The 24634-nt window shown below is 34.5% G+C and overlaps 1 protein-coding gene across 1 annotated transcript; it reads right to left on the bottom strand.

The window, feature by feature from the left end:
• Positions 1–7594: 7594 nt before the first annotated feature.
• On the bottom strand, positions 7595–11581 carry LOC103506800 (lysine-rich arabinogalactan protein 19). Its single transcript, XM_008471206.3, has 3 exons — positions 11322–11581; positions 8598–8699; positions 7595–7954 (listed from the first exon to the last, which is right to left on the bottom strand). Exons 1-3 carry the CDS (start codon positions 11457–11459, stop codon positions 7595–7597), a joined length of 600 nt encoding a protein of 199 aa, XP_008469428.1. The 5' UTR covers positions 11460–11581.
• Positions 11582–24634: the final 13053 nt, after the last annotated feature.

The following is a 24634-nucleotide window of genomic DNA, read 5'->3' as shown; positions in this document are numbered from 1 at the left end:
TGACATCATCTGACCCTCGTCATCTTGACTTTTGATTAGGACGAAGATATTGAGCAGCACGAGGATTTGATAAAAGCTGTACATCTGTTGGGACAAAATCAAAACGCTGAAAGTTAACTTGAAAGAGCCATGTAAAATCCTCTTAATTTGTGTCACACTTTACGAAATTTTAGCCCTACGAGTATAGTCTCGCTGGAGGACTTTAAACTGAGACACTACCGGCCATGTCAAGTCAGACAAAAACATAATATACATCAGAACCAATCCAACTTCTGTTGAACTTCATACAAGAGAAAGCAATGCTAGTTAAACTTCGTCAAAGAGATAGCAATATGTTGGCTGAAATTTATGAAAGAGACAACAGTGTTTGATTTGGAAGAGTAAAACAAAATAAGACTCCGCGGGCTTGTATAAAATCACTGTTCAATAAAATATCAGAAAGCTACTTATTAAAAGACTAGATCGCTTCATAGTTCTTGAACAAAACACCGAATATGGAATTCAAATACGGGACCCGATAAATTGAAAAAAGTTTTGCCTCCGAAATTTACCATCTCTAAAATATGAAATCACTTTTAGGAAACTGAACTAGGCAAACTATTTTTCAATTGAAAATAATAGAAAACTTTACCTTCTGGAAGCTCCACACACAAACAGAGCTGTTGTGACAATCAGTGTAGGAAGAACTGGAAATATAAAATACCTTGTCTCTTCGAAAACCAGAAGGAAAATAGCGTGATTCAGAAAAGGAATCCTCAAGTTCTTTAGTGTTTCCCCTCATACATTGCTTCTTGTAAGTATTTAAACGCCTTCTGAGAAATTGCAAGACAGTTTAGCTTCCTCGCTCTTTCTTCCTTTTGATTGACTCTACCTTGTATTATTACTTGTAGGTAGGTACCATGTTTCCCTGGATGGGTCATCATCTTTTTCCATGTGGAATACTTGTCATACATTGCTTCTTGTAAGTATTTAAACGCCTTCTGAGAAATTGCAAGACAGTTTAGCTTCCTCGCTCTTTCTTCCTTTTGATTGATTCTACCTTGTATTATTACTTGTAGGTAGGTACCATGTTTCCCTGGATGGGTCATCATTCTGTGATCTTTTTCCATGTGGAATACTTAGTTCTCGTTCAAAGATTCTGTAAAATTAAAAACAATAAATTAAAAGAGACTGATGGAATACATAAAATCATGTAGATATTTGAGTAAAAAATTGGAAGTAGGATAGTTAAATAGGTATTTTAGATATTAGTTATGCACCCAAATTTAAAAATAAGAAAAAATCTAGTGTGAAATTTGGGTAACTTTCAACGATACAGGTTTTGGTGGGTCAGAAATTGGGATTATTATTACCATTAATATTTTTTGTATTAGTGATGAGAAGAAATCAAATTGGTATTGCCACGCTGCTCCCGACTGGGTTAGAGCGTGAAGGACACGTTAGTAGGTTCTTATTAAGTTTTTAAAATTTTTTTTTTTTTTTTTTTTATCCCAGGATTCTAAAGAAGGTATTATTCTTTTGTGCACTCACTTGGGGCGGAGACTGGCACACTGGACACTGTTGCCGTTGGCTGCACAACTTTGGCAACACTGCTCATTGGTGTCCCGTATTCTGGAACCCACATGTTCACACCTAAGGAGAGAAGCAAAAGTACACATTTGAGGTTCACAGTTCCTGAACTATCGCATATCAAGCAACCTACTGATTACTTTAACGATCGGAACCAACCTCAGTGGTGTAGTGGTTAGCACGATGGACTTCTGATCTGGAGGTCGGTGGTTCGAGTCCAAGTCAAGTCATAAAATTTAGGGTAGTGTATTAACCAGGGAACGACATTTGTGACAAGCATTTATGCTTAACACAATGAAAATTCCTTTTTTTACTTTAACGATCGGAGTAATGGTTACAAAATTATTAAGAAAAAGGAGGGAAGGAATTTACTTAAATGTCGTTCCCCAATCATTACACCAAGATAATTTTTATGACTTGACTTGCACTTGAACCACCAACCTCCAGATCCAAAGTACAACGCATTAACTACTGAGGTTGGTTCAAATTATTAAATAGTCAATAGGTAAATAGGTACTAAAGAAGAAGAAGAAGAAGAAGAAGAAGAAGAAGAAGAAGAAGAAGAAGAAGAAGAAGAAGAAGAAAAAAAAAAACATGCCTCGAATGGGATTCAAACCCACGCCCTTCCCCTTAGAAGGCCTTATTCTACAACATACCTGCTTTAGGGGAGCCTTGTGGTGGTTTAATGCCGTTTGTTCCGGGCTGCTGCATCATTCCATTAACTTCTAACGAGCTCAGAAGCAGCAGCTGTAAGTTGGCCATTTCACTTTTGGTTTTCTCTAATTCAGCTTCTATTTCTCGACACCTGTGGGAATAAAGAGTTTGATAACTTGAATGACCAAGAAACTTGCTCGAGGAAAATTTCTTCTCAGCAACTTCATTATTTTTAAACAATTTCGTGTTTTTTTTTTATCCCCCCTCCCCTAGGTATTGTATTTTTTACACAACAGCTTTTTGCGTGGGAACGAAAAAAATAAAAAAATAATAATAAAAAATCAACCACCTCGATTAAATCATGGACATTGAATGTTGCAAAGTCAAAGCATGGAATTTAATAAACTGCATCCACCACCATACTACGAAAGATTAGTTTGACCATCTTTTACAAGTTTTCCTTTTCTTAACCATAAATACCAGTCAAGAATAAGTAGGAAGCTACCTAATTAAAACAGCTGTAGGAAAGAGAGTAGGTATTTAGAATATTTTCAACAGCCCGTAGAGCAACAAGTTTTCCTTTTCTTAACCATAAATACCAGTCAAGAATAAGTAGGAAGCTACCTAATTAAAACAGCTGTAGGAAAGAGAGTAGGTACCTACTTAGAATATTTTCAACAGCCCGTAGAGCAAATATAACAGCAGATTGAGAAAAGTCTCTTCGTCTATGTTCTTTCAGTTCTAAAGAAAACGTACCCAGGTATTTTTCAACGTTTTATTTCTCAGCAGACAGTCTTTAGCTGTCTATATTTCTATTAGTAATGATTCGTTAAATAATTATGGTATACATCTATGTATTATACGTATATTCTATATATTATTAATAATGAAAAAAATACTGTAACAAATTACTTGAATTGCGTATCAAATTCAAGGTGAGAGTAGGTAATATCCCTTGAATATCTTTGGGTAAAAAATCAAGAGATGGTTGACTTCAATTGGTATATAACAACATCAGAATGTACATACATAGACACATCCTTTTTCGTTACAATGCCTGCATGTCTGGGACGTTTTCTTTTTAATTTGAGTTCTATTAAATCGTCTCAGTATGTAGGTACCTGGTGAATAGGTTATAAGTAGATATTACCTACTTATTTTAACATTAGTTGTAGGACTTGTAGGATCACATTGCTCGTGAAAAGCGATCTTAACTCAGCGGAGAATTTTTCTTGGAGGGAGCAAAGAGTAGTATCCACTTATTAGAAATGCCAACCAATTTTTCAATAAAAATAATAAAAAAACAAGCAAGAGGAAAAACGTATCTAATCAAGTTAAAATGTTCTTGTATCACCTACCTTTAAAGAACTTACAAGGCTAGTAGAGCCTTTAAGCTAAGATTTCCTTAAAAAAAGAAAAAGAAACAAAGTTTTTAATTTCTTAAATTCAATTTTTCTCATAAGAATTGTTTTGTTATTTTTTCTCTCTCTCCTTCACTTCCTTCTTTCTCTTCACTTAATTTAAGTATCAATAGTTCGTTTTATTGACGAAAAAGATGACGTTCTATAAATAAAATTTGAAGGGGGCGGGTCACACGACTTTCTATTATCCTTTTCATGAATTAATTTTCAGGAAAATAAACCTACCTACTAATCTGTTCATGATTATTGCTTGAAAGTCTGTTTCAAAATAAAATTCTCGGCTTTCTGAGCAACAATCAAAAACATTTCAGTACGTACTCCCCATCAGTATCTTTCTAGGCTGAAGAGATTTCTGGTTCATATATTTACTGGATATTATTATAGTTCTTGGTGTTATTGCTGTATGGATTATTGGTTCTTCAATTTCTTCATACATTGCTTCTTGTAAGTATTTAAACGCCTTCTGAGAAATTGCAAGACAGTTTAGCTTCCTCGCTCTTTCTTCCTTTTGATTGATTCTACCTTGTATTATTACTTGTAGGTAGGTACCATGTTTCCCTGGATGGGTCATCATTCTGTGATCTTTTTCCATGTGGAATACTTGGTTCTCGTTCAAAGATTCTGTAAAATTAAAAACAATAAATTAAAAGAGACTGATGGAATACATAAAATCATGTAGATATTTGAGTAAAAAATTGGAAGTAGGATAGTTAAATAGGTATTTTAGATATTAGTTATGCACCCAAATTTAAAAATAAGAAAAAATCTAGTGTGAAATTTGGGTAACTTTCAACGATACAGGTTTTGGTGGGTCAGAAATTGGGATTATTATTACCATTAATATTTTTTGTATTAGTGATGAGAAGAAATCAAATTGGTATTGCCACGCTGCTCCCGACTGGGTTAGAGCGTGAAGGACACGTTAGTAGGTTCTTATTAAGTTTTCCATTGTTATGTGTTACTCTATTGGTTAGATTTACCAGGGTCGTTGTCCTCTAGACTCTAGGACAGTCTGGGGCCAAATATTTTGGGGAGGAGTTAGATAGTGGAGAGCCCGAAAGTTTTACTGAGAGCCCAAAAAATTTACAGAGAAATAACCGGTACCGTACGTAAAACTATAGTTGTATATTATGGCCCCTTCAAAGTTCTAAAAATCAAGTTGACTTTGGCACCTATCTAATGTTTTCGAACGTTTGTCACGAATTTATTAATAATATGATTTACAATAGAAGGATCTAGGTATTCAAACGAATTAATTAATTAATTAATATTTATTGTTTTGTAATGTACAGGTTACGAGTATTTAATACAACACGAAAAAAAATGAAGAAAAGGAAATAAAATACCTAATGTCTTATTATTGAAAATTAAAAGTAAGGGGAGGTTTTAAAAAACTGAGATAAGAAATCAGATTAAGAAATATTTTATTGTGTCGTGGAGGGAAAATCTTCAGAAAATTAAAATACTGGTCACAATAGATCTACAGAGGTCGCAGTGTTAATTGCATACTCTCTTGGGAGAGGAGCAACCAGTCCCATAATAGATAACCTACCTACTTTTCCAGGAATATTTCGTGAATCTTAGAAAAAGTGATTTTAGTTTGCTCTATTTGGATTGTCTAATAAAATATCTGTACCATATCAATTCGTTTTTAAGGGGAAAATAGCGTACAGTACTTACCACTGCATACCGATAACTTGAGAGAGCTATAACTTTTAACCGTTCGGTTGTTAGATAAATCTCCACTATTCCATCTTGAATACTAGAGTGGAGATGTCAAAACTCCCATATTACCTAGTGGAGATGTTAAAACTCCCATTCAAAGAGAAATATCGCCTAGTGTGGGTGGAGATGCCGAAATTCCCCAATTTAAATGATATGTATCGATTAGTGGAGATGCCAAAACTCCTCATTAAAAATCATAGGCACTTGGTTGAAATGGCTAGGAAAAGTACCTGAATTCTGAGTTTCCCTGTGATATGTTGTGATAGGTACTATTAGGCTCTCAAATACAAGAATTCTAAGTTCTAATTTTCTTAATTTCTAATTTCAAACAGATCATTACTTGAGAGGGTTTGATACAAACTCCGGTTCCAGAACATCAAAGTGAACGGACGAATTAAACGATTTGATTGGTTTCAGATCAAAATCTCCTCTTAGATGTCACCTAAATCTTGTGATTTGGTCATTTCCATGACCGCTTTTCAGAAGCTCTTTTGTATTGTGATAACTTCCAGTCAATCAGTCAAAGTCAGTCAGTCACAGAACAAAATTATTGCCAAAAGCAGTCAAAGAACAAAATTATTGCCAAAAGCAGTCAAAGAACAAAATTATTGCCAAAAGCAGTCTCTTGCTTTAAATCCTGGCTTATAAAATTGATAATAATTTGTTATTTTAGAGAGAGAGAGAGAGAGAGAGAGAGAGAGAGAGAGAGAGAGAGAGAGAGAGAGAGAGAGAGAGGATAGGGAGAGAGAGAGAGAGAGAGAGAGAGAGAGAGAGAGAGAGAGAGAGAGAGAGAGAGAGAAAGGTAGAGAAGGAGAGAATAAATTTGGTACAAAATGAAGTTTAGGTAGCTTTGAATAGTATCATTTTATCCGAAAGTTTCCTTGAATCTAAAACAATTGGGTACCTATAAGCACAACGACTTCTGAACCTTTTCGGAATTCATATCAAAGAACCAAAGAGGTTTCCTTAATGGATGAGTGGAGAGAACTTAACAGGTAAATCAAAATTGTTCTTGCAGTACAACAAAAGATTTGATTTTTTTCCTATTAATCTATCAGATAATTACTTTTTTTCTGAACCATGTATACATTGAAGAATGAGGGGCCAAGAAACAATAATAAAAAAAAATCTAAGGAAGACTGTCTGTATTAAAGTGAACATTGTAAACGGATAAGTCGGTAGGTATCTAGGTTTGGTATTTTGTAGGTATAAGATATTGGAATACTACATCAAAGTTGTGATGAAGACGTCTTAAGTTGTGACTTTCAATTGATTTTTTACCCTTTTTTATGAGATACAAGAAAGGACTTTTCAATCATTTCCATCAAAATTCACCTAGGCATTAAAAGGTAAAAAAAAAAAAAAAAAAATCTGTACCACTTTGAGACCGGAACACGTATTGGTGGATGTGCCAAAATTCCCTTACTAAGTTATGCTATCGATGTTTATAGAAAGTAATAAACCCGTCTAACAAGTTCGTTTTAAAACATCAAGGATAAACCCATTAGGTGATTTGGCACATCCACTAATATTTACTCCGGGTTACGTTGCCTGGTAAATAAAAGGACGCGGGTTCGAGTACTGATGAAATCGCAGAGAGGGAAATTTGGCACATCCACTGATATTGACCCCGGGCTATGAAACGGTAGAGCAACTCGTCTGGAAAATAAAAGAGGACGTGGGTTCGAGTATTGATGAAATCGCGAAAAAGGGAAATCTGACACATCCACTAATATGTACTTTAGAAAAAGAGCGGCAAAGAAACTATAGATTGGTAAGTAAAAGGATGGACAGTGGTTGGTTACTGACTTTATAATGGCAGCAAAAGACAGGGCACTCAGAGTGTTAAGGCACAGGAAGAAAAATCAAGCTTTGGCCTCACCTGTAGCCGAATGGTGATGACAGCTTAGCATACTAATAGGGATGAATCTATCCATACCACTGAAGACCAAACTAATGTACGGGTTTCTCAACAGAGGCTGTCGTATGAGGAACAGTGCTGGGATCGAACCCACGCCCTCTTGTTTACCGGACGTCTTGACCACTACGCCACCGAGACAGGTAACCTTCCAAAGCGTGATCTTCCTTAACCTTGGGGATGAATCTTTCCATACCACTGAAGGATAAGATTCGTAGAAGCTTAACTCATCCTTAAGGGCTGTTTGCTCCTGCACCTAAGCCTCAGGTGGGCTCTTTTGTGTATGGAGTTAAGACTGAGGACCGAACTAATGGTCGGATTTCTCAACAGAGGGCGTTGTATGAGGAACAGTGGGAGGGGATGGTTTGATGGTTTTGTCTTCAGCTGGTACTGGCACAGGAGTTACTGGGGCCCCGGGGAAGTCCGTTCGTCGATTCAGCAACGAGTCTTTCTTTGGTGGGATTTGGGGCTTGTTGGGAGGTACAGGAGGTGGGATACCCCGACCTACTCCCGGGACTTTCTTGATTGTGTTCATAGCGTCAGGGAGTTTGGTGGAGGGAGGCGTGAGAGGGAGGTTGGCGTAGAGTTTAGAATTGACGGCAGCGGGGACGGGGGGGTTGACTACACCTGCTCGCGGCGGCGGAGTTTGCTGTCCTTTCTTGTCCATCTGAAGAAAATAAGTAGAATATAATATACCCTGCTTATACTGCCAGAACGAGAGCCAGAATAAGTACTGTATTTACATAAAGGAAGGAATTTTTCAATCGTATCAAGCATACTTAAATGTTCGTCACAAATATCGTACCCCAATATTATTACACCTGGATAAATTTTATGACGTGACTTGGACTCGAACCACCAACCTCCAGATCCAGAGTCCACCGCGCTAACCACTGCACTACTGTGGTTGGTTAAGGTACTTAATGAGGGGGAAAAGGGTGCTAGGGTAAAGGGACTTTTTTGGTAATATTCGAGCAGGATAAACAAGGTATTTTCTATTCTGCTATCAGGAAGGTACCGGAACCACTTTTGCCCTACTTTGATCCGGGAGCAGAAAAGTTTGTTCAGAAAACTTCCGTCCCGGCCGGAATTTGAACCCAGCACCTCCCAAAGTGACCGTGGTTTTCTGACCGTAATACATGGAACATATTTGACAAATCAAATGATATTGTGAGATAAATCTTGAGGTACGTCTTCATGTTCTATGGTGAACGGACCATTTGCAATGTTGATTAACATATCTAGTTGGGGATTTTGAGCTTTGTATATTTTATAGGTTTGGAAAAAAATTTAAAAAAATACACATTTACCTTTAAAGTTGCAATCACTACATCTCTGGCTTGCAATTCTCCTTCTAAGTAGCTTAGAAGTTTCAATAAATCTGGTTTATTCAATTCCATTTTCGGATTCCTCTGCAAAAGAAATACATGAGAAGTTAAATATACCATACAGAACGAGAAAAACAATTTGAAATAATGTCAATATTAGCAAGACATTCTTTTTGTTTTCAGGAAAACATGAAACTTTTAACTTGATAATACTAGCCAGTACATAGAAATACCTGATTTCGATCAAAACAAAAATTTCAAATTGCTTGAATCAGTGTAGTATTTACTTAAGACAAGTACCTATAGTGATTGATATACCCTTTGATAGACTAGTAGTTCTGTGCTGTGTAGACCTCACTCAGATTCTTTTGTCTTTAGCTGAGACGTACCTATGTACTCGTACCTACCTACGTATAAATGCAATTCAAATGTATAGAAATAGAAAAGAAGGTAACACTCTACCACGTCTAATGTAATAATTAAAAGAACAAGGAACGGGTTTTATTTACAATCAACTAAACGATTTCTAGAATGGTTGACCTTTTTAAAACAATAAATTTGTGTACAACCTGGAGTTAGGGGGTATCTTTTAACACTATAATATTTTTATGATATTGCCAAAAATAGGTTAGGTAACAAAATTACAAAAGAAAAAGAGACAACAAAATACGAGTAGGTACCTATTGCAGGTAGAATAGGTAGATACCTACATACTTTTTTTTTTTTTTAAGTCTTTTGACTTATTTTTGGAACTCAAAACCACAACCTTTAGTTGATCAACCCCTGGCTGTAAAAAAAAAAAAAAAAAAAAAATCCAGTAGAACACAAAAGCGAGCAAAATGAAGCTTAAAAAGAAGAAAGTTGAGAAACCTACAAGACATGATGATGTAATTGAATATTTGCCTCAAAGTTTCTTGGATATAGGTAACTACATTGTGCTTTTTAAATTTGGCACATATTTTCAATATGTAATTAATTAATGAGAATACTTATGTCATATGAATTTTCTACCCACTCAACAATTAGATTTAGACAACACTCATTAGATTGAAATTATAGTAATACTTTTTTAGACATTCAAGCCAATAAAATTCAAAGTACATTTGCTTACATAAGTGTTGCAAGATGTCTTGTAAATTTCTGAAGCTTATTAATAGAATTGAATAAAATAAGAGTATGTAATGTTCATAGAGCATTGACCAGAACATACTTTTTTAGACATTCAAGCCAATAAAATTCAAAGTACATTTGCTTACATAAGTGTTGCAAGATGTCTTGTAAATTTCTGAAGCTTATTTATAGAATTGAATAAAATAAGAGTATGTAATGTTCATAGAGCATTGACCAGAACGTAACACTATTCTCATAGGGCAAAGGCACTGTCCCAAGAAGGATTTTCAGTTAGGATTTAACTGAAATATTCACATCTATTATAAAATACTACCTATATACCTGAAGACTGAAAAATCTCTCAGCTTTGGTTGATCAGATATGGCAGAATAATGTCTATGTGCCTTTGTTGATTTAGATTATTATACATTGTCTTGTAGAGCATTCCAGTTAAAATAGGGAAAACCAAAGACATGCAGACCAATAGGTATCTAAAAAAATCTATTTAAAGAATGTTTATCAGTTGGATTCACAGTTTTAAACCTGACTTTGTGATTTATAAATAGGTGCCTAGGTACTTATTTTCTTGGGTACTTGAATATTTCAGGATAGGATAGGTACATACCAGGTCCTGCATTCCAAACTGGATAAGTTGAGTAAAAATAAATGATACCTACATAAATTTTATGAGATTGTCAAAATCACATCTAGTGTTAAAGAAAGCAATTTTCCTCCTTGCTTTTACATATTATAAATAACTGATTTAGTAAATAAAGTAGGAATTATTCAGAAGCATGCTAAACATTAAGAAGTACATAAATGTTAATTGGTCAGCTAGAACTAAGAATAAATAAATGAAATAAAAAGAAAGAGGAAAGTACTTAAATCTTGCATATTTTATACAACATAAATTAGTAATAATGTTAAAATTAAAGAGTTTTTGTAAAAACAGTGCATAACTGTACTTGGGTAAAAATAAAAGAAAAATCAAGGCACCAGATTATTTTAATACACTTACAAGAAGAAAAAATGTTTCATACCATTATATTTTTACTTTGATCTAAGGCAGTTGATTTATTGGCAGTAGAGGACATTTTTAAATGCTAGTATGTAATTACTTTATTTCTGAAATTTAGTAGAAAAGATAAATTTTAAAATATGAACAATACAAGCTTGGTACCGGCTAAACTTCTAATATTGAAAATAGTATAATATGTCATAAATGTTAGGTGCAATGTGTAACATAACTCTGAAGGGCAGTGAATAAATTGAGTACCTACAAGTGATAATTATGTGATACCACCACTTATTCCATTCAAATACCCACCCCCTCTTCTCCAAGTATACAGACAAATTTAATTGAGAGGTTTAAAGTTCAATATACCTAGCACCTCTTTATTTAGGCCCAGGACAACAGGTTAGTGTTGTAATGTTGGTGTCTGAACAATCTCCAAGCATGCTTGGAGACCAACAGACATTTCACCATGAACCTGAAGACCCAGGCCTTATTTCTATCAAAGACAAACCTTTATTTTAGCTTATTTTATTTGGAAAAACATTATTGATCCAAAAATCATCAAACAGGTATCTACTTACCTTTAGTGTGCTACTACTTGTTGTAGCCTTGTCTAGCATTTCATAATTGTTCATCAATTTACAAACTGATGTTGTTTCTCCAAGATCTTTTGTGAAACCATTGCTTTGCTCATTGGTAACTCTTGCCATTTTCTTCATGTATGTATGAATTTATGTTCATTACTCTCAAAGAAGTTTAATATTTGTATCCAAACTTTGTTGATATTGCAGATGTCATGTGAATCACTGCAGGTAAAAATAGAAGAGATTGGAAAAAAAAACCCTGGGAACAGTTTTAAATTTCCAGCAGTTAAAAATTATGTAAAAAAATATACAGCAAAAGGTATCTCTAATGATGCTTAAAATCTATTTTAAATGGGTGATGATAAGTTTGACACATACTGATATAGTGCTTCTGCTAATCTGAGTAATGCAACTGGATGAGTACTTATTATACTTAATTGAATGCATATTAAGTAGGTAGATTCTACATTTGGCTGAGTTCATTAAAATTTCACACAAGGTTCACCCAACAAAGAAATGAGAAGGGGTTTGAAAAAGATAGGGGCCATTTTCTTCATGTATGTATGAATTTATGTTCATTACTCTCAAAGAAGTTTAATATTTGTATCCAAACTTTGTTGATATTGCAGATATCATGTAAATCACTGCAGGTAAAAATAGAAGAGATTAGAAAAAAAACCCTGGGAACAGTTTTAAATTTCCAGCAGTTAAAAATTATGTAAAAAAAATATACAGCAAAAGGTATCTCTAATGATGCTTAAAATCTATTTTAAATGGGTGATGATAAGTTTGACACATACTGATATAGTGCTTCTGCTAATCTGAGTAATGCGACTGGATGAGATAAATAAAATTTGAAGGGGGCGGGTCACACGACTTTCTATTATCCTTTTCATGAATTAATTTTCAGGAAAATAAACCTACCTACTTTTCCAGGAATATTTCGTGAATCTTAGAAAAAGTGATGATTTTAGTTTGCTCTATTTGGATTGTCTAATAAAATATCTGTACCATATCAATTCGTTTTTAAGAGGAAAATAGCGTACAGTACTTACCACTGCATACCGATAACTTGAGAGAGCTATAACTTTTAACCGTTCGGTTGTTAGATAGATAAATCTAGTTGGTAACCTGGTACTTGTTCCTGTAGAAAACAATACACAGAAGTAGAATAGATAGAATTAGACATAACGTTTTCACTGTTAGGAGACTGAACGCTAAACTTTCAACAAACCTATAATTAGGTTGATTTAAACACATAAAAAATAAAGTTCCTCATTCAGCTTCAAACCTCTTTGTCCATCGATGTTTATACTTTCTTGCTAATCTCTTTAAACTTAGTCTTAAGTGTGAACACAAGGTGCGTCATACACGTATACCTACTTGCAGATATTTATATTACCGGTATGTACCTACATCAACAAAGCCCCTAAAGGTAGGTACAGTAGTTAATTTTGTAAGGTAGATAGGTAGGTATAATCCTAACAAATGAAGTGCGATCCTACAAAGTTTGGCAAATTAAAAGAAAAAAGAAGCTTTTAGGTAAGAATATTTTTACATTTAAGATCACTTGATGTGGACGAAAGGAAATCACGTTCCTTCCCTTGAAGACAATTGAATGGGCTGAAATCTGGACTTGTACACTGAACCATACCAAACTGCTACATTGGAAGTTACGAGCTTACTGGAATTACTGTAGTTTTATCTTTCATTGTAGAAACTGCACTAATCTGTTCATGATTATTGCTTGAAAGTCTGTTTCAAAATAAAATTCTCGGCTTTCTGAGCAACAATCAAAAACATTTCAGTACGTACTCCCCATCAGTATCTTTCTAGGCTGAAGAGATTTCTGGTTCATATATTTACTGGATATTATTATAGTTCTTGGTGTTATTGCTGTATGGATTATTGGTTCTTCAATTTCTTCATACATTGCTTCTTGTAAGTATTTAAACGCCTTCTGAGAAATTGCAAGACAGTTTAGCTTCCTCGCTCTTTCTTCCTTTTGATTGATTCTACCTTGTATTATTACTTGTAGGTAGGTACCATGTTTCCCTGGATGGGTCATCATTCTGTGATCTTTTTCCATGTGGAATACTTGGTTCTCGTTCAAAGATTCTGTAAAATTAAAAACAATAAATTAAAAGAGACTGATGGAATACATAAAATCATGTAGATATTTGAGTAAAAAATTGGAAGTAGGATAGTTAAATAGGTATTTTAGATATTAGTTATGCACCCAAATTTAAAAATAAGAAAAAATCTAGTGTGAAATTTGGGTAACTTTCAACGATACAGGTTTTGGTGGGTCAGAAATTGGGATTATTATTACCATTAATATTTTTTGTATTAGTGATGAGAAGAAATCAAATTGGTATTGCCACGCTGCTCCCGACTGGGTTAGAGCGTGAAGGACACGTTAGTAGGTTCTTATTAAGTTTTCCATTGTTATGTGTTACTCTATTGGTTAGATTTACCAGGGTCGTTGTCCTCTAGACTCTAGGACAGTCTGGGGCCAAATATTTTGGGGAGGAGTTAGATAGTGGAGAGCCCGAAAGTTTTACTGAGAGCCCAAAAAATTTACAGAGAAATAACCGGTACCGTACGTAAAACTATAGTTGTATATTATGGCCCCTTCAAAGTTCTAAAAATCAAGTTGACTTTGGCACCTATCTAATGTTTTCGAACGTTTGTCACGAATTTATTAATAATATGATTTACAATAGAAGGATCTAGGTATTCAAACGAATTAATTAATTAATTAATATTTATTGTTTTGTAATGTACAGGTTACGAGTATTTAATACAACACGAAAAAAAATGAAGAAAAGGAAATAAAATACCTAATGTCTTATTATTGAAAATTAAAAGTAAGGGGAGGTTTTAAAAAACTGAGATAAGAAATCAGATTAAGAAATATTTTATTGTGTCGTGGAGGGAAAATCTTCAGAAAATTTCTTCTCAGCAACTTCATTATTTTTAAACAATTTCGTGTTTTTTTTTTATCCCCCCTCCCCTAGGTATTGTATTTTTTACACAACAGCTTTTTGCGTGGGAACGAAAAAAATAAAAAAATAATAATAAAAAATCAACCACCTCGATTAAATCATGGACATTGAATGTTGCAAAGTCAAAGCATGGAATTTAATAAACTGCATCCACCACCATACTACGAAAGATTAGTTTGACCATCTTTTACAAGTTTTCCTTTTCTTAACCATAAATACCAGTCAAGAATAAGTAGGAAGCTACCTAATTAAAACAGCTGTAGGAAAGAGAGTAGGTACCTACTTAGAATATTTTCAACAGCCCGTAGAGCAAATATAACAGCAGATTGAGAAAAGTCTCTTCGTCTATGTTCTTTCAGTTCTAAAGAAAACGTACCCAGGTATTTTTCAACGTTTTATTTCTCAGCAGACAGTCTTTAGCTGTCTATATTTCTATTAGTAATGATTCGTTAAATAATTATGGTATACATCTATGTATTATACGTATATTCTATATATTATTAATAATGAAAAAAATACTGTAACAAATTACTTGAATTGCGTATCAAATTCAAGGTGAGAGTAGGTAATATCCCTTGAATATCTTTGGGTAAAAAATCAAGAGATGGTTGACTTCAATTGGTATATAACAACATCAGAATGTACATACATAGACACATCCTTTTTCGTTACAATGCCTGCATGTCTGGGACGTTTTCTTTTTAATTTGAGTTCTATTAAATCGTCTCAGTATGTAGGTACCTGGTGAATAGGTTATAAGATATTACCTACTTATTTTAACATTAGTTGTAGGACTTGTAGGATCACATTGCTCGTGAAAAGTTGATTTGTAGCAAAGCTTTTATAAATGTCCACCTCGAAAAGGGACTAATATTTTATTTTATTTTTCATGTCGCTACTTGGACTCGAACGCCAGCTCCCCGGATTACTAGACCAACTTCCTATCCACAAAGTTAAGGATAGTTTTTGTGGCGCAACTTTAGAACCAGAATCACCTCTGATCTAACAAAAGTGTAGGCCACCAGCTCAAAACTCATACTCCAGTCAATAGCCTACACAAGATAGTCTTGGAGTTTGCACAGTAGGAGATGTCTACAATATTGTTGTGGAAACAACAAAAGATCCTATTGTATTGGAAATGATTATTTCTCAATGAAGAACAAAAAGACGAGTGAGAGAAGGATAAATCCTACTAATACAGTGAAGAAAAGAATGAACCGAGCTAGCATAATATTAATGAGGTGAATCTGACTCTGGAACTCTGTAGTAACTTAACTACCCTAGTAACACCTTCCTGCCTTCCTGTTTTCGGTAGCCGTACAGTATTCATCCTAGATCCTGCATTGCCCGAAAAGAAAAACATCTTCTACAGGAGCGGGTCACGGAGGTCCCTTGGAATGAGTACAAAATGAATTAAAATCATTTCTAATTTCTGGGATAATGTTTCCAATATCCACGTAGGTACCTATTAATTATCGGTAAATATAGGTACAAAAGACATCACCACATCTAAGATACCTCTTAGTGGAGATGTCAGAATTACCAAATAGCAAACGTTCATTCATGATTGCGTTATTTATTTTTATTAAAATATAATTTTTGTTCTTTGATGTAGTTCCAGTCGGTGTCGGTAGTACATCGGATTCATAACCGAAAGGACTGCGGTTCGAACACCAGTAGTGGCAAAAATAATTGAGACCGAAGAAGGATATTTGTAAGATTAAGTTCATTGATTTTTTTACTTTTCTTTTCTTTAATGCAGTTCACAACATGCTACCTATTTGAATGAACATAAACACCTATTTTAAGTAGCGTACTGTAAATAACTTGATTTAGAGTTCTTCAAACGTGTGTTGTATAAATTTAAATACTAAACTCGACACATGTTTATGCATTTATTTGTCATTCATCGCTAAGCGATTTATTTCATACCAGTAGAATCAGAAGAGGTACAAGGAAAAGCAAAGAAAGTATGAGTAAAACGTAAAACCGATAGACGAATACTTAACCTACAGTTTTGTATACGTCTACAAGTCTACATACGTAGTGAACGAGTATCTGAAAACTCATTGTATTCAAAATTCGTATTGGGAGTTTTGTCATTTCCACTATTCAAAAAAAAAAAAAAAAAAAAAAAAAAAAAAAATAGAAAGTAATATCAAGTCATATTTTCTTCCAAAAAATACCGGTGTTATTTCCGGTTTCCAATGGATCAGAAGTAAAGCAACATTGCACTTGGTTGATATCCGAATGGTTGACCATCTGGGCTGGTTTCTCTTGGCTTCACTCAGACTGTTTTAAGTGTGAAGAAGCGCGTAACTTGTCACCAAATGGATGGGAAAACCCGTCCCAAAGACCTTAGTTAAGGTGTGTTCACACATAGTCGACCGGCCGTCAATCGATGTCGACTGAATCGTCCACACTGCCTCGACAACATAGATTCAAAACGTCGATGGAAATCGATCGATGCGACGGCCGATCGACCATGTTTAGACACACCTTTAGAGAGTGTGACCTCAAATCTCTATATATATAAAAAAAAACCATACCTACTTGAAGGTAGATACCTACACCCCGAATTTTCTTCTATAAAAATTAAATAAAAATTCCAAATGTTAAATGTACCATTTGGTAAATTAAAGGGTTAACATTCTATGAGCATCGCCAGACCAATTTCACAGGTCAGAAAGCCTTCTGATTTCAGAATCAAGTGTGACGTATTCAGAGTATAATGAAAATAGAATCTTCTCTGAAACGAAATTGGAATCAAACCCTATACGAATTAGTACTACGTAGTACGACAACCTATGGTAGAAGGAATGCCAACATATTCCTACATTTCGTAGAAGCTTAACCCATCCTTTAGGGCTGTACAGCTCCTACACCTAAGCCTCAGATTGGGGTCAGAAAGCCTTCTGATTTCAGAATCAAGTGTGACGTATTCAGAGTATAATGAAAATAGAATCTTCTCTGAAACGAAATTGGAATCAGACCCTATACGAATTAGTACTACGTAGTACCACCTATGGTAGAAGGAATGCCAACATATTCCTACATTTCGTAGAAGCTCAACCCATCCTTTAGGGCTGTACAGCTCCTAGACCTAAGCCTCAGATTGGAATTTAAAGTTATTAAGTTATACGTAAATGTGATGGAAAATTTCACTTACCCGGGGGAAAAAGCTGAGAAAGGAGCAGAAAGACAGATTGATGTGGAAGGCCTTACAAAACTTTTTTCAAATATTTGGTACCAAAAATCTAACATAACATTCCAAAATTTGAAAAATAAGTAGATATAATTTACCTACTTGATAGTGTGAAGAAGAGATTTCCATTTTACCCATGTGTAGGGGTTTTTATGTTTTTTTTTTTTGGGAAATGTTAACGTTCTGGTATTGATACCTATATTGGGTAGGTACTACCAACTTACGTTGGTACCTGGTTCGTTTATTTTATTTTTAAAGTATCTAGGTGTTCTTGAAAAAATAATTTGAAAAAACATCTTTAAAAATAGGTAATAGAAAAAATACCTACCTGGAAAACACGACACAAGAATTCGAGAAAAAACGAACTTCACTTCAACATGATCAGGTCGGAAGTTGAACCAAAAAAACTATCGAGAGAAAGAAAGAAATCGTCTCTAACATTGTTATACCCAGAAATAAAACCCTACTTCAAGTTGTTCCAGTAGTAGGTATACAGAGATCTCTCCCCCTATCTCATAAAAACTAGCGAATCACAAGCTCGTATTTCTCTGTCCTAGGCACCTACTACAAAATGGCTGAAAGGAGATGACCGTAGAATAATAGTTATGGTGATAATAGATATAAAAATGGCCGAATGTATTATAATAGTACCATTATTAGTTTGATGTAGGTATCAATATACCAGAACTGACTTTAACTATTTTTGGAACTTGCTGGAATAGAAAAAAAAACTGAAATACAATAGACAGGAGCTAGGTCAATAGCCGTTAGCCGTCAATCATAGTGTGTAACAATATTACCAGAACAAAAAAGCATGCTATCATTGAATCATAGTGATATTGAGAACTGATGGTGAGTTCATGATGAGATTCTATGGGAGATGAAATCAAGATTCCTCTTGGTAAAATCATGTTACACAAACTCAGACGTCTTATTCTTACCTTTGAGAAAGGGCTTTCAAAATGTTACTGATCTCAATTTAATCACATTAAAAACGTAAAACTGAAAGGAACCTATTAATATTTAGGTACTACCTTTAGATACCTTCTATTAGTTAGGTACAACCTGCCGATCTGCCTCCGTAACATAGTAGTCGACACCATTGATCCGGACTCTGGATCCTGAGATTGCTGGTTCAAAAGACGACGGCAGAGGACTTTTTTTTAACGGTATGAATGTCAAAATTCGCATACCTTATAGCTATAATAATCCTAAGGTTCCAGGACAAGTATGTACCTATTTATTTTTTCAAGTAGGTATTAAGTATCTAAAGAATACAAAAGTTTGGTGTTAACTTTGAGTGAAACTGATAGGTTTAAATTCGGTAAAACTTGGTTAGGTATAAGTACCTAGTATGTATACTTGGCTGCAATTTTCCTTTTTTGTTGCGATGGAGGAGTTGCAAATGGGTAAAAATTATAAATAAATGGTCGATTCCTGTGTAAAAAGTTGGGAAAAATCCCAATCTGAGGTCAAAACTCCGAAAAAATAAATGTAAAAGGTCGAAAATTCAATTTTTATTTTCCGTTCTAATGAAAGAATTCAAAGATGTATGACGTCAGACTTAAGGATAAGGAAAGTAAAAAGTTATAGGACAACAATCATGGTACCTCAGAATGTCCTCCTTAAATTCGATCCTGTCTTTAGAAATAGAAGGGAAAAAAAGTTGTAGTCGTACAAATACGTGTCAGTCATTCTATTGGGTTATTGTTGACTGCTGATGTATCAGAGGTATTCACAATAAAATAGTAATAAGTCCAAGTCTAAGGTATACGTAGGTACCACTGTACCATTGTACTTTGTTATAATCTAGCATGGAAGCTACCTTCTTGCTTCTCGAACTAAAAGGTAGTTCTGTAACGCCAAACAAAAATAATAATAATAAAAATATCGAGTCCGCTTTCTAGGAGCTATTTTCAAAGTAGGTATAGATATTTATCGAGGTACATTTACTTAGGTGTTTCCTGGCGGACGGACGGTAAACAGATCGTATTAGGCGTACCAGTTAAACCCTGATCAGCCTATACTTCTTCTTCCTCACTTTTTCCCGTGTTTAGACTGGATCGGTGTTTATCGTCAGCATCTCAATCAGCCCTAGCCTAGGGTGATTGCTTTGGGCTGACATTTGGTTTTGGCTACAAAAAATTTACGAGTGGATGCGCTTCGCAGTCAACCTTCAATTCTTTAGCAAGGGAAATTTCAAGCTGGTATCCTCTCTGATAAGTACATAATATATTAAAGAGTGGGATAGATACCAGGCGAAGAAAACTTTGACTTGGGTTTAAGCCCTGGCAGAGACAAAGTTATTTTTTTCTTCATCACAAGAAAAATTGGGTCTTTTGTATAATTTTGATTGCTTAAGTTGTGACTTTCAATTGATTTTTTACCCTTTTTTATGAGATACAAGAAAGGACTTTTCAATCATTTCCATCAAAATTCACCTATAAAATAATGACGAACTTCTAATCGTATTGTAATTTATAATCATGTCCTCATAACGGACGGTACCTAATCAAAAGCCGTCATAAAAGGCTACACTACTAGCTAAGTGATTAAGCTCTTGTCTGGTAATCAGGAAACTGTGGCTTCGAATCCCGAAAAATACGTCCTCGATGTATAATCTCATCAACTCATCATATTCTCCCTCTTTTAAAGCGAAAAAAGCTTCATTAATTCTGATAGTGCAGTTAATTTTAGCTCAGTATCTTTTTTTCAATTTTTATATAAAAAAGAAGAAGAGATAACAAATAAACTAACACATTCTTTTTGTTCATTCATTTACCCCTAAAATAATCTCAACATACAAATTGTACATTTTTTTTATCACTATTATTATCCAGGAACAAAAAGTGTGTGATCAGGTAGCTCGTAAAAACTTAAATACTGTAAAAAAAAGTTAGTTACAAGTAAGATTAAATGGGTAAAAAACTGGGATTAAAAAATGTGTAATACCGAGGTACAGTACTGTATATAGGTGTCTCCTGGCGGACGGACGGTAAACAGATCGTATTAGGCGTACCAGTTAAACCCTAATCACCCTATATTTCTTCTTCCTCGCTTTTTCCCGTGTTCAGACTGGAACGGTGTTTATCGTCGGCATCTCAATCTGCCCTAGCCTAGGATGATTGCTTTGGGCTGACATTTGGTTTTGGCTACAAAAATTTTACGAGTGGATGCGCTTCGCAGTCAACCTTCAATTCTTTAGCAAGGGAAATTTCAAGCTGGTATCCTCTCTGATAGGTACATAATAAATTAAAGAGTGGGATTAAGGATAGATACCAGGCGACGAAAACTATGACTTGGATTTAAGCCCTGGCAGAGACAAAGTTATTTTTTTCTTCATCACAAGAAAAATTGGGTCTTTTGTATAATTTTGATTGAAAATTCAATTTCAATTATAGCAACGTCAAATGTTTGGTCATAGTTCTTGACGTCAATGTTTTATATGGAATGTTTTTAGAGCGCTAACATTCAATATTTCATCTTGATTGTGTATTCTGGCATCATTATTTTCCCGCACAAGGCAAATTTCTCATACCACCATTTTTCAATCGACAATTTGAAGTTTTCCCACTGTAGGTACCTATAGGTGCGTATCTATAGAAAACGAGCACTAAGTGCGTGTAGGTAGGTACTACCTATTACCCGGATGTTAAAAAAGTATCAATAGAAAAGGGATATTTTGATTGAAAATTCAATTTCAATTATAGCAACGTCAAATGTTTGGTCATAGTTCTTGACGTCAATGTTTTATATGGAATGTTTTTAGAGCGCTAACATTCAATATTTCATCTTGATTGTGTATTCTGGCATCATTATTTTCCCGCACAAGGCAAATTTCTCATACCACCATTTTTCAATCGACAATTTGAAGTTTTCCCACTGTAGGTACCTATAGGTGCGTATCTATAGAAAACGAGCACTAAGTGCGTGTAGGTAGGTACTACCTATTACCCGGATGTTAAAAAAGTAAAAAGTATCAATAGAAAAGGGAAATGTGTAATTTTACTTTCCCAAATTCAATATGAAGATATCGACAAAATTCGTGTTAAAACGGGAAATTGGTAGACATTGTAAGTGGTATGGTACGTAATCCAAGTTGTTTCTGTATAGGTAGGTACTCTTGTTGGAAATTTTCTATACCGGCGCAAACGGGTTACAAGATTCAAGACAATTTCAGCTTTTCATTGAATGTTAGAAAAGGGATATACTTTTTTAACTTTTTTATCGGTCTATTGGTAGGTAGTTTACAAAACTTAGAAAGATGTTGCAGACCAGAACTCGTGACAAATATTTAACACAATTTGAAAACCCAGAGATTGTATGAACCTTTCTTTGGAACGATTCAACGTCAATCCATTGATCGAACTCGTAGCTTGAAGTCTCGTACCAAGTAGCTACATTGTACCCACTCAGCTACCTACATATAAGTAGTAGGTACCGACCTATACTCATATTATTCGTCAGAGTTTACCGTTAAGGCTAGTGCATACCAAATTAATGATGTGCTATTTAACAAAATAACCATTATGCCTGAGAAACTGAGTCATTCACATTTTCTTAATTTCTTTCAAGAAAAATACAGTCTGAAGTACTCGTATAGAAAGCGTGTAGAGAGGTACCTACTGGGTGATTGGAAAACCATGTGGCTGAAGAAAGAAGGTGGGACCGATCGAAGTATTACGTAGGTACGCATACCCGTATAAAGTAGGTATAAGTGTACCTTCCCACCTAGTCAACTTTTTTGGTCTTTTACTAGAAAAATCCATGGACCAATTGGCATTTAGAAAATTGAAACTACCTTTAGATCGAGTTGAAGTTTGAAGTGTAGTCCTGAAGAAATGGTAAGTAAGTCCAATATGTCCCTATCACTCAGGTTATAGGTGCGATTTAGGATTGAAGAAAAACTAGAATTTTAACTGTGTTAACTTTAAATACTCCACATATCGTTCCCCGATCAATACACTGTGTTCAATTTCATGACTTGACTTGGACTCGAACCATCAACCTCTAGATCTACCGTGCTAACTAGTACACCACTAAGGTTAAAGGAGTCTTCCTTTAACCTTACGTTTTTCAGAGCACTTAAAGACTTAAACCGTTCGGTTTAGGTCTGCTTACACTTGAAAAAGTAGAGATTAAAATCACACATTACTTGGAAATAGTTTAAAGGAAATTTAAAAGTTGTTTGAAATTATAATAATATTTGAAATAGAACTGCGAACTTTAAAAAATAAACGTACTAGCTAGCTGCAACCCTTCGGAATATTTCTTCAAGGAACTTTTCAAATAGCACTTAACCGGTCTGGTTCGCGCACTTAACTAAAAAAATAAAATTGAATCATAATTTTATCAACTACAAAATAAGGATAGGTAAGAGAAAATTACAAACCCCCTTCCTTCTTCAGTTTTCATTTGTAGGCTCAACGAAAAATGAAAAGATCAAAAAACGAAAGGGTGATTTTGAAAAAAAAAAAAACCTCTTCGCTAAACGTCGAGTTACAGGGTTTCAAAATAAAGGGACTTTCATACATCTGTCCTGAACCACTTTGAATCTGCAAGCCTTTTTTTAAGCTTGCATTTTTTCTACATATTTAATTGTATCAACTCCTATTCCATTGGAAACTTTACATTCAGCAAAGTATAAGTATTATAATAGTGTAGCATAAAAAAAAAAGAAACCTGTTGGATTTCCTTTTTTTCTAATCAAAATTTTAGTAGATAGGTAGATATACAAATGATCCTAAGGTGCAGTTTTATTGCATATTTAACCCCCCTACATTAAAGTGATTTATGTCTGGGGTTGATTTCAACCTTAAGCAACCGTGCAATGAATAAATAATCATATTGGTTAATAACAATTTCATTTCAGATTAACATGTTGCATCCCAAAATTCGCCAGAATTGCACCATTTTTATTATTACCAATTTTAATAACCTAATTAATTTAATATCTACATTAACATAGTTTTTTTTTTTTCATGAAGCGAATCAATTCGTCTAATGGTTAATGGCCATCCTTAATCCTTTCTTAACCCTTTGACTCTCCTTTCCTACTTCAAATATGAAATGAAAACAAAAGTTCACCAGTAGGTATATCTTTGAGATATAAATAATCAATTTATATGCGGCTCATTTGCTCATTTCATAACTCATTTAGAAAACTTTAATACTTCAAGAAGGTACAAACATGATTTCAATTAAATTAGACAGGCGAATTTCGACTGATTCTTGAGCTTGAAGCGAAACGAATTTCAATTGAATGGAGGTTTTGGCTCTTTTGACTTTCGACAGAAAGCGGTGCATTTTTTACTAGGTTCCTACATCCCGATAAAACTAAATTAGTAGGTAAGAAAAGTCCTCAATTTGTAGGTAAATTTTCATGTGTGAAACTGCTTTAAAATACAACTTTAAACGACTAGAAAAAAGCTAGAATCAGATGCGTTTATGCAAAACATTTTTTAACATTGAAAACTTATAGCACGTTAACCGTTACGATGGCACATTTATTAGCAAAAAGTCCACAACCAAAAACCTATCTATTAATTAATTTATGCAAACTATTTCGGTATATAAGAAAAAAAAAAAAAAAAAAAAATCCCATTTATGGCTCGGTATCGTAGGGCCTGGTAAAAAGGAGTTCTATGACACTTTTACATAGAAAGTAACGCATTCATCTGATCATCCTATCGTGAAGGAAAGGGAAGGAGAATCATACAGAGATTTTTCGGACGGACACAAATGCGATGATCAACAACAGCCCGGTAACTAGAAAGGAACTTAAGCGAACCTGGCTAAGATCATTATCCTACTCTAGAAAAATCATTTTGCGTGGTGAACTATTTAAGACTCGCGAGATGGTGGATTGGCAATCTCATGTTCCTATTGCTAAAGGTACTGAACCAACCCTAAGCTTTGCTTACCATTTGTTAAGAGAGAACTAGGGGGCCTACGACTACGACAAACGTGAAAAAAAAACTTTCGATAGCGAAAATTTTTTTTTTTTTTTTTTTAGAAAACCGATCCGGAAATCTATCGCGTTTAAAATCAGCAGGTGTTCCTGAAATGTTTTTCTTCTATAAAGGGGTCGAAAAACG

This window comes from Diaphorina citri, unplaced genomic scaffold, assembly GCF_000475195.1.
Source record: "Diaphorina citri unplaced genomic scaffold, Diaci psyllid genome assembly version 1.1 scaffold263, whole genome shotgun sequence".
Classification (NCBI taxonomy): domain Eukaryota; kingdom Metazoa; phylum Arthropoda; class Insecta; order Hemiptera; family Psyllidae; genus Diaphorina; species Diaphorina citri.
Note: the sequence above shows the minus strand (reverse complement) of the source record. Positions and strands in the feature narration are given on the sequence as shown.

What these genes read in the sequence shown, in the direction of transcription:
- LOC103506800 (XM_008471206.3), bottom strand. Translation starts at nt 11,459, where the DNA reads ATGAAGAAAATGGCAAGAGTTACCAATGAGCAAAGCAATGGTTTCACA. An exon ending in CAAGTAGTAGCACACTAAAG is followed by an intron (nt 8,700 to 11,321) that starts GTAAGTAGATAC and finishes TTTCTTTTGCAG; the next exon opens with AGGAATCCGAAAATGGAATT. An exon ending in TAGTGATTGCAACTTTAAAG is followed by an intron (nt 7,955 to 8,597) that starts GTAAATGTGTAT and finishes TATTTTCTTCAG; the next exon opens with ATGGACAAGAAAGGACAGCA.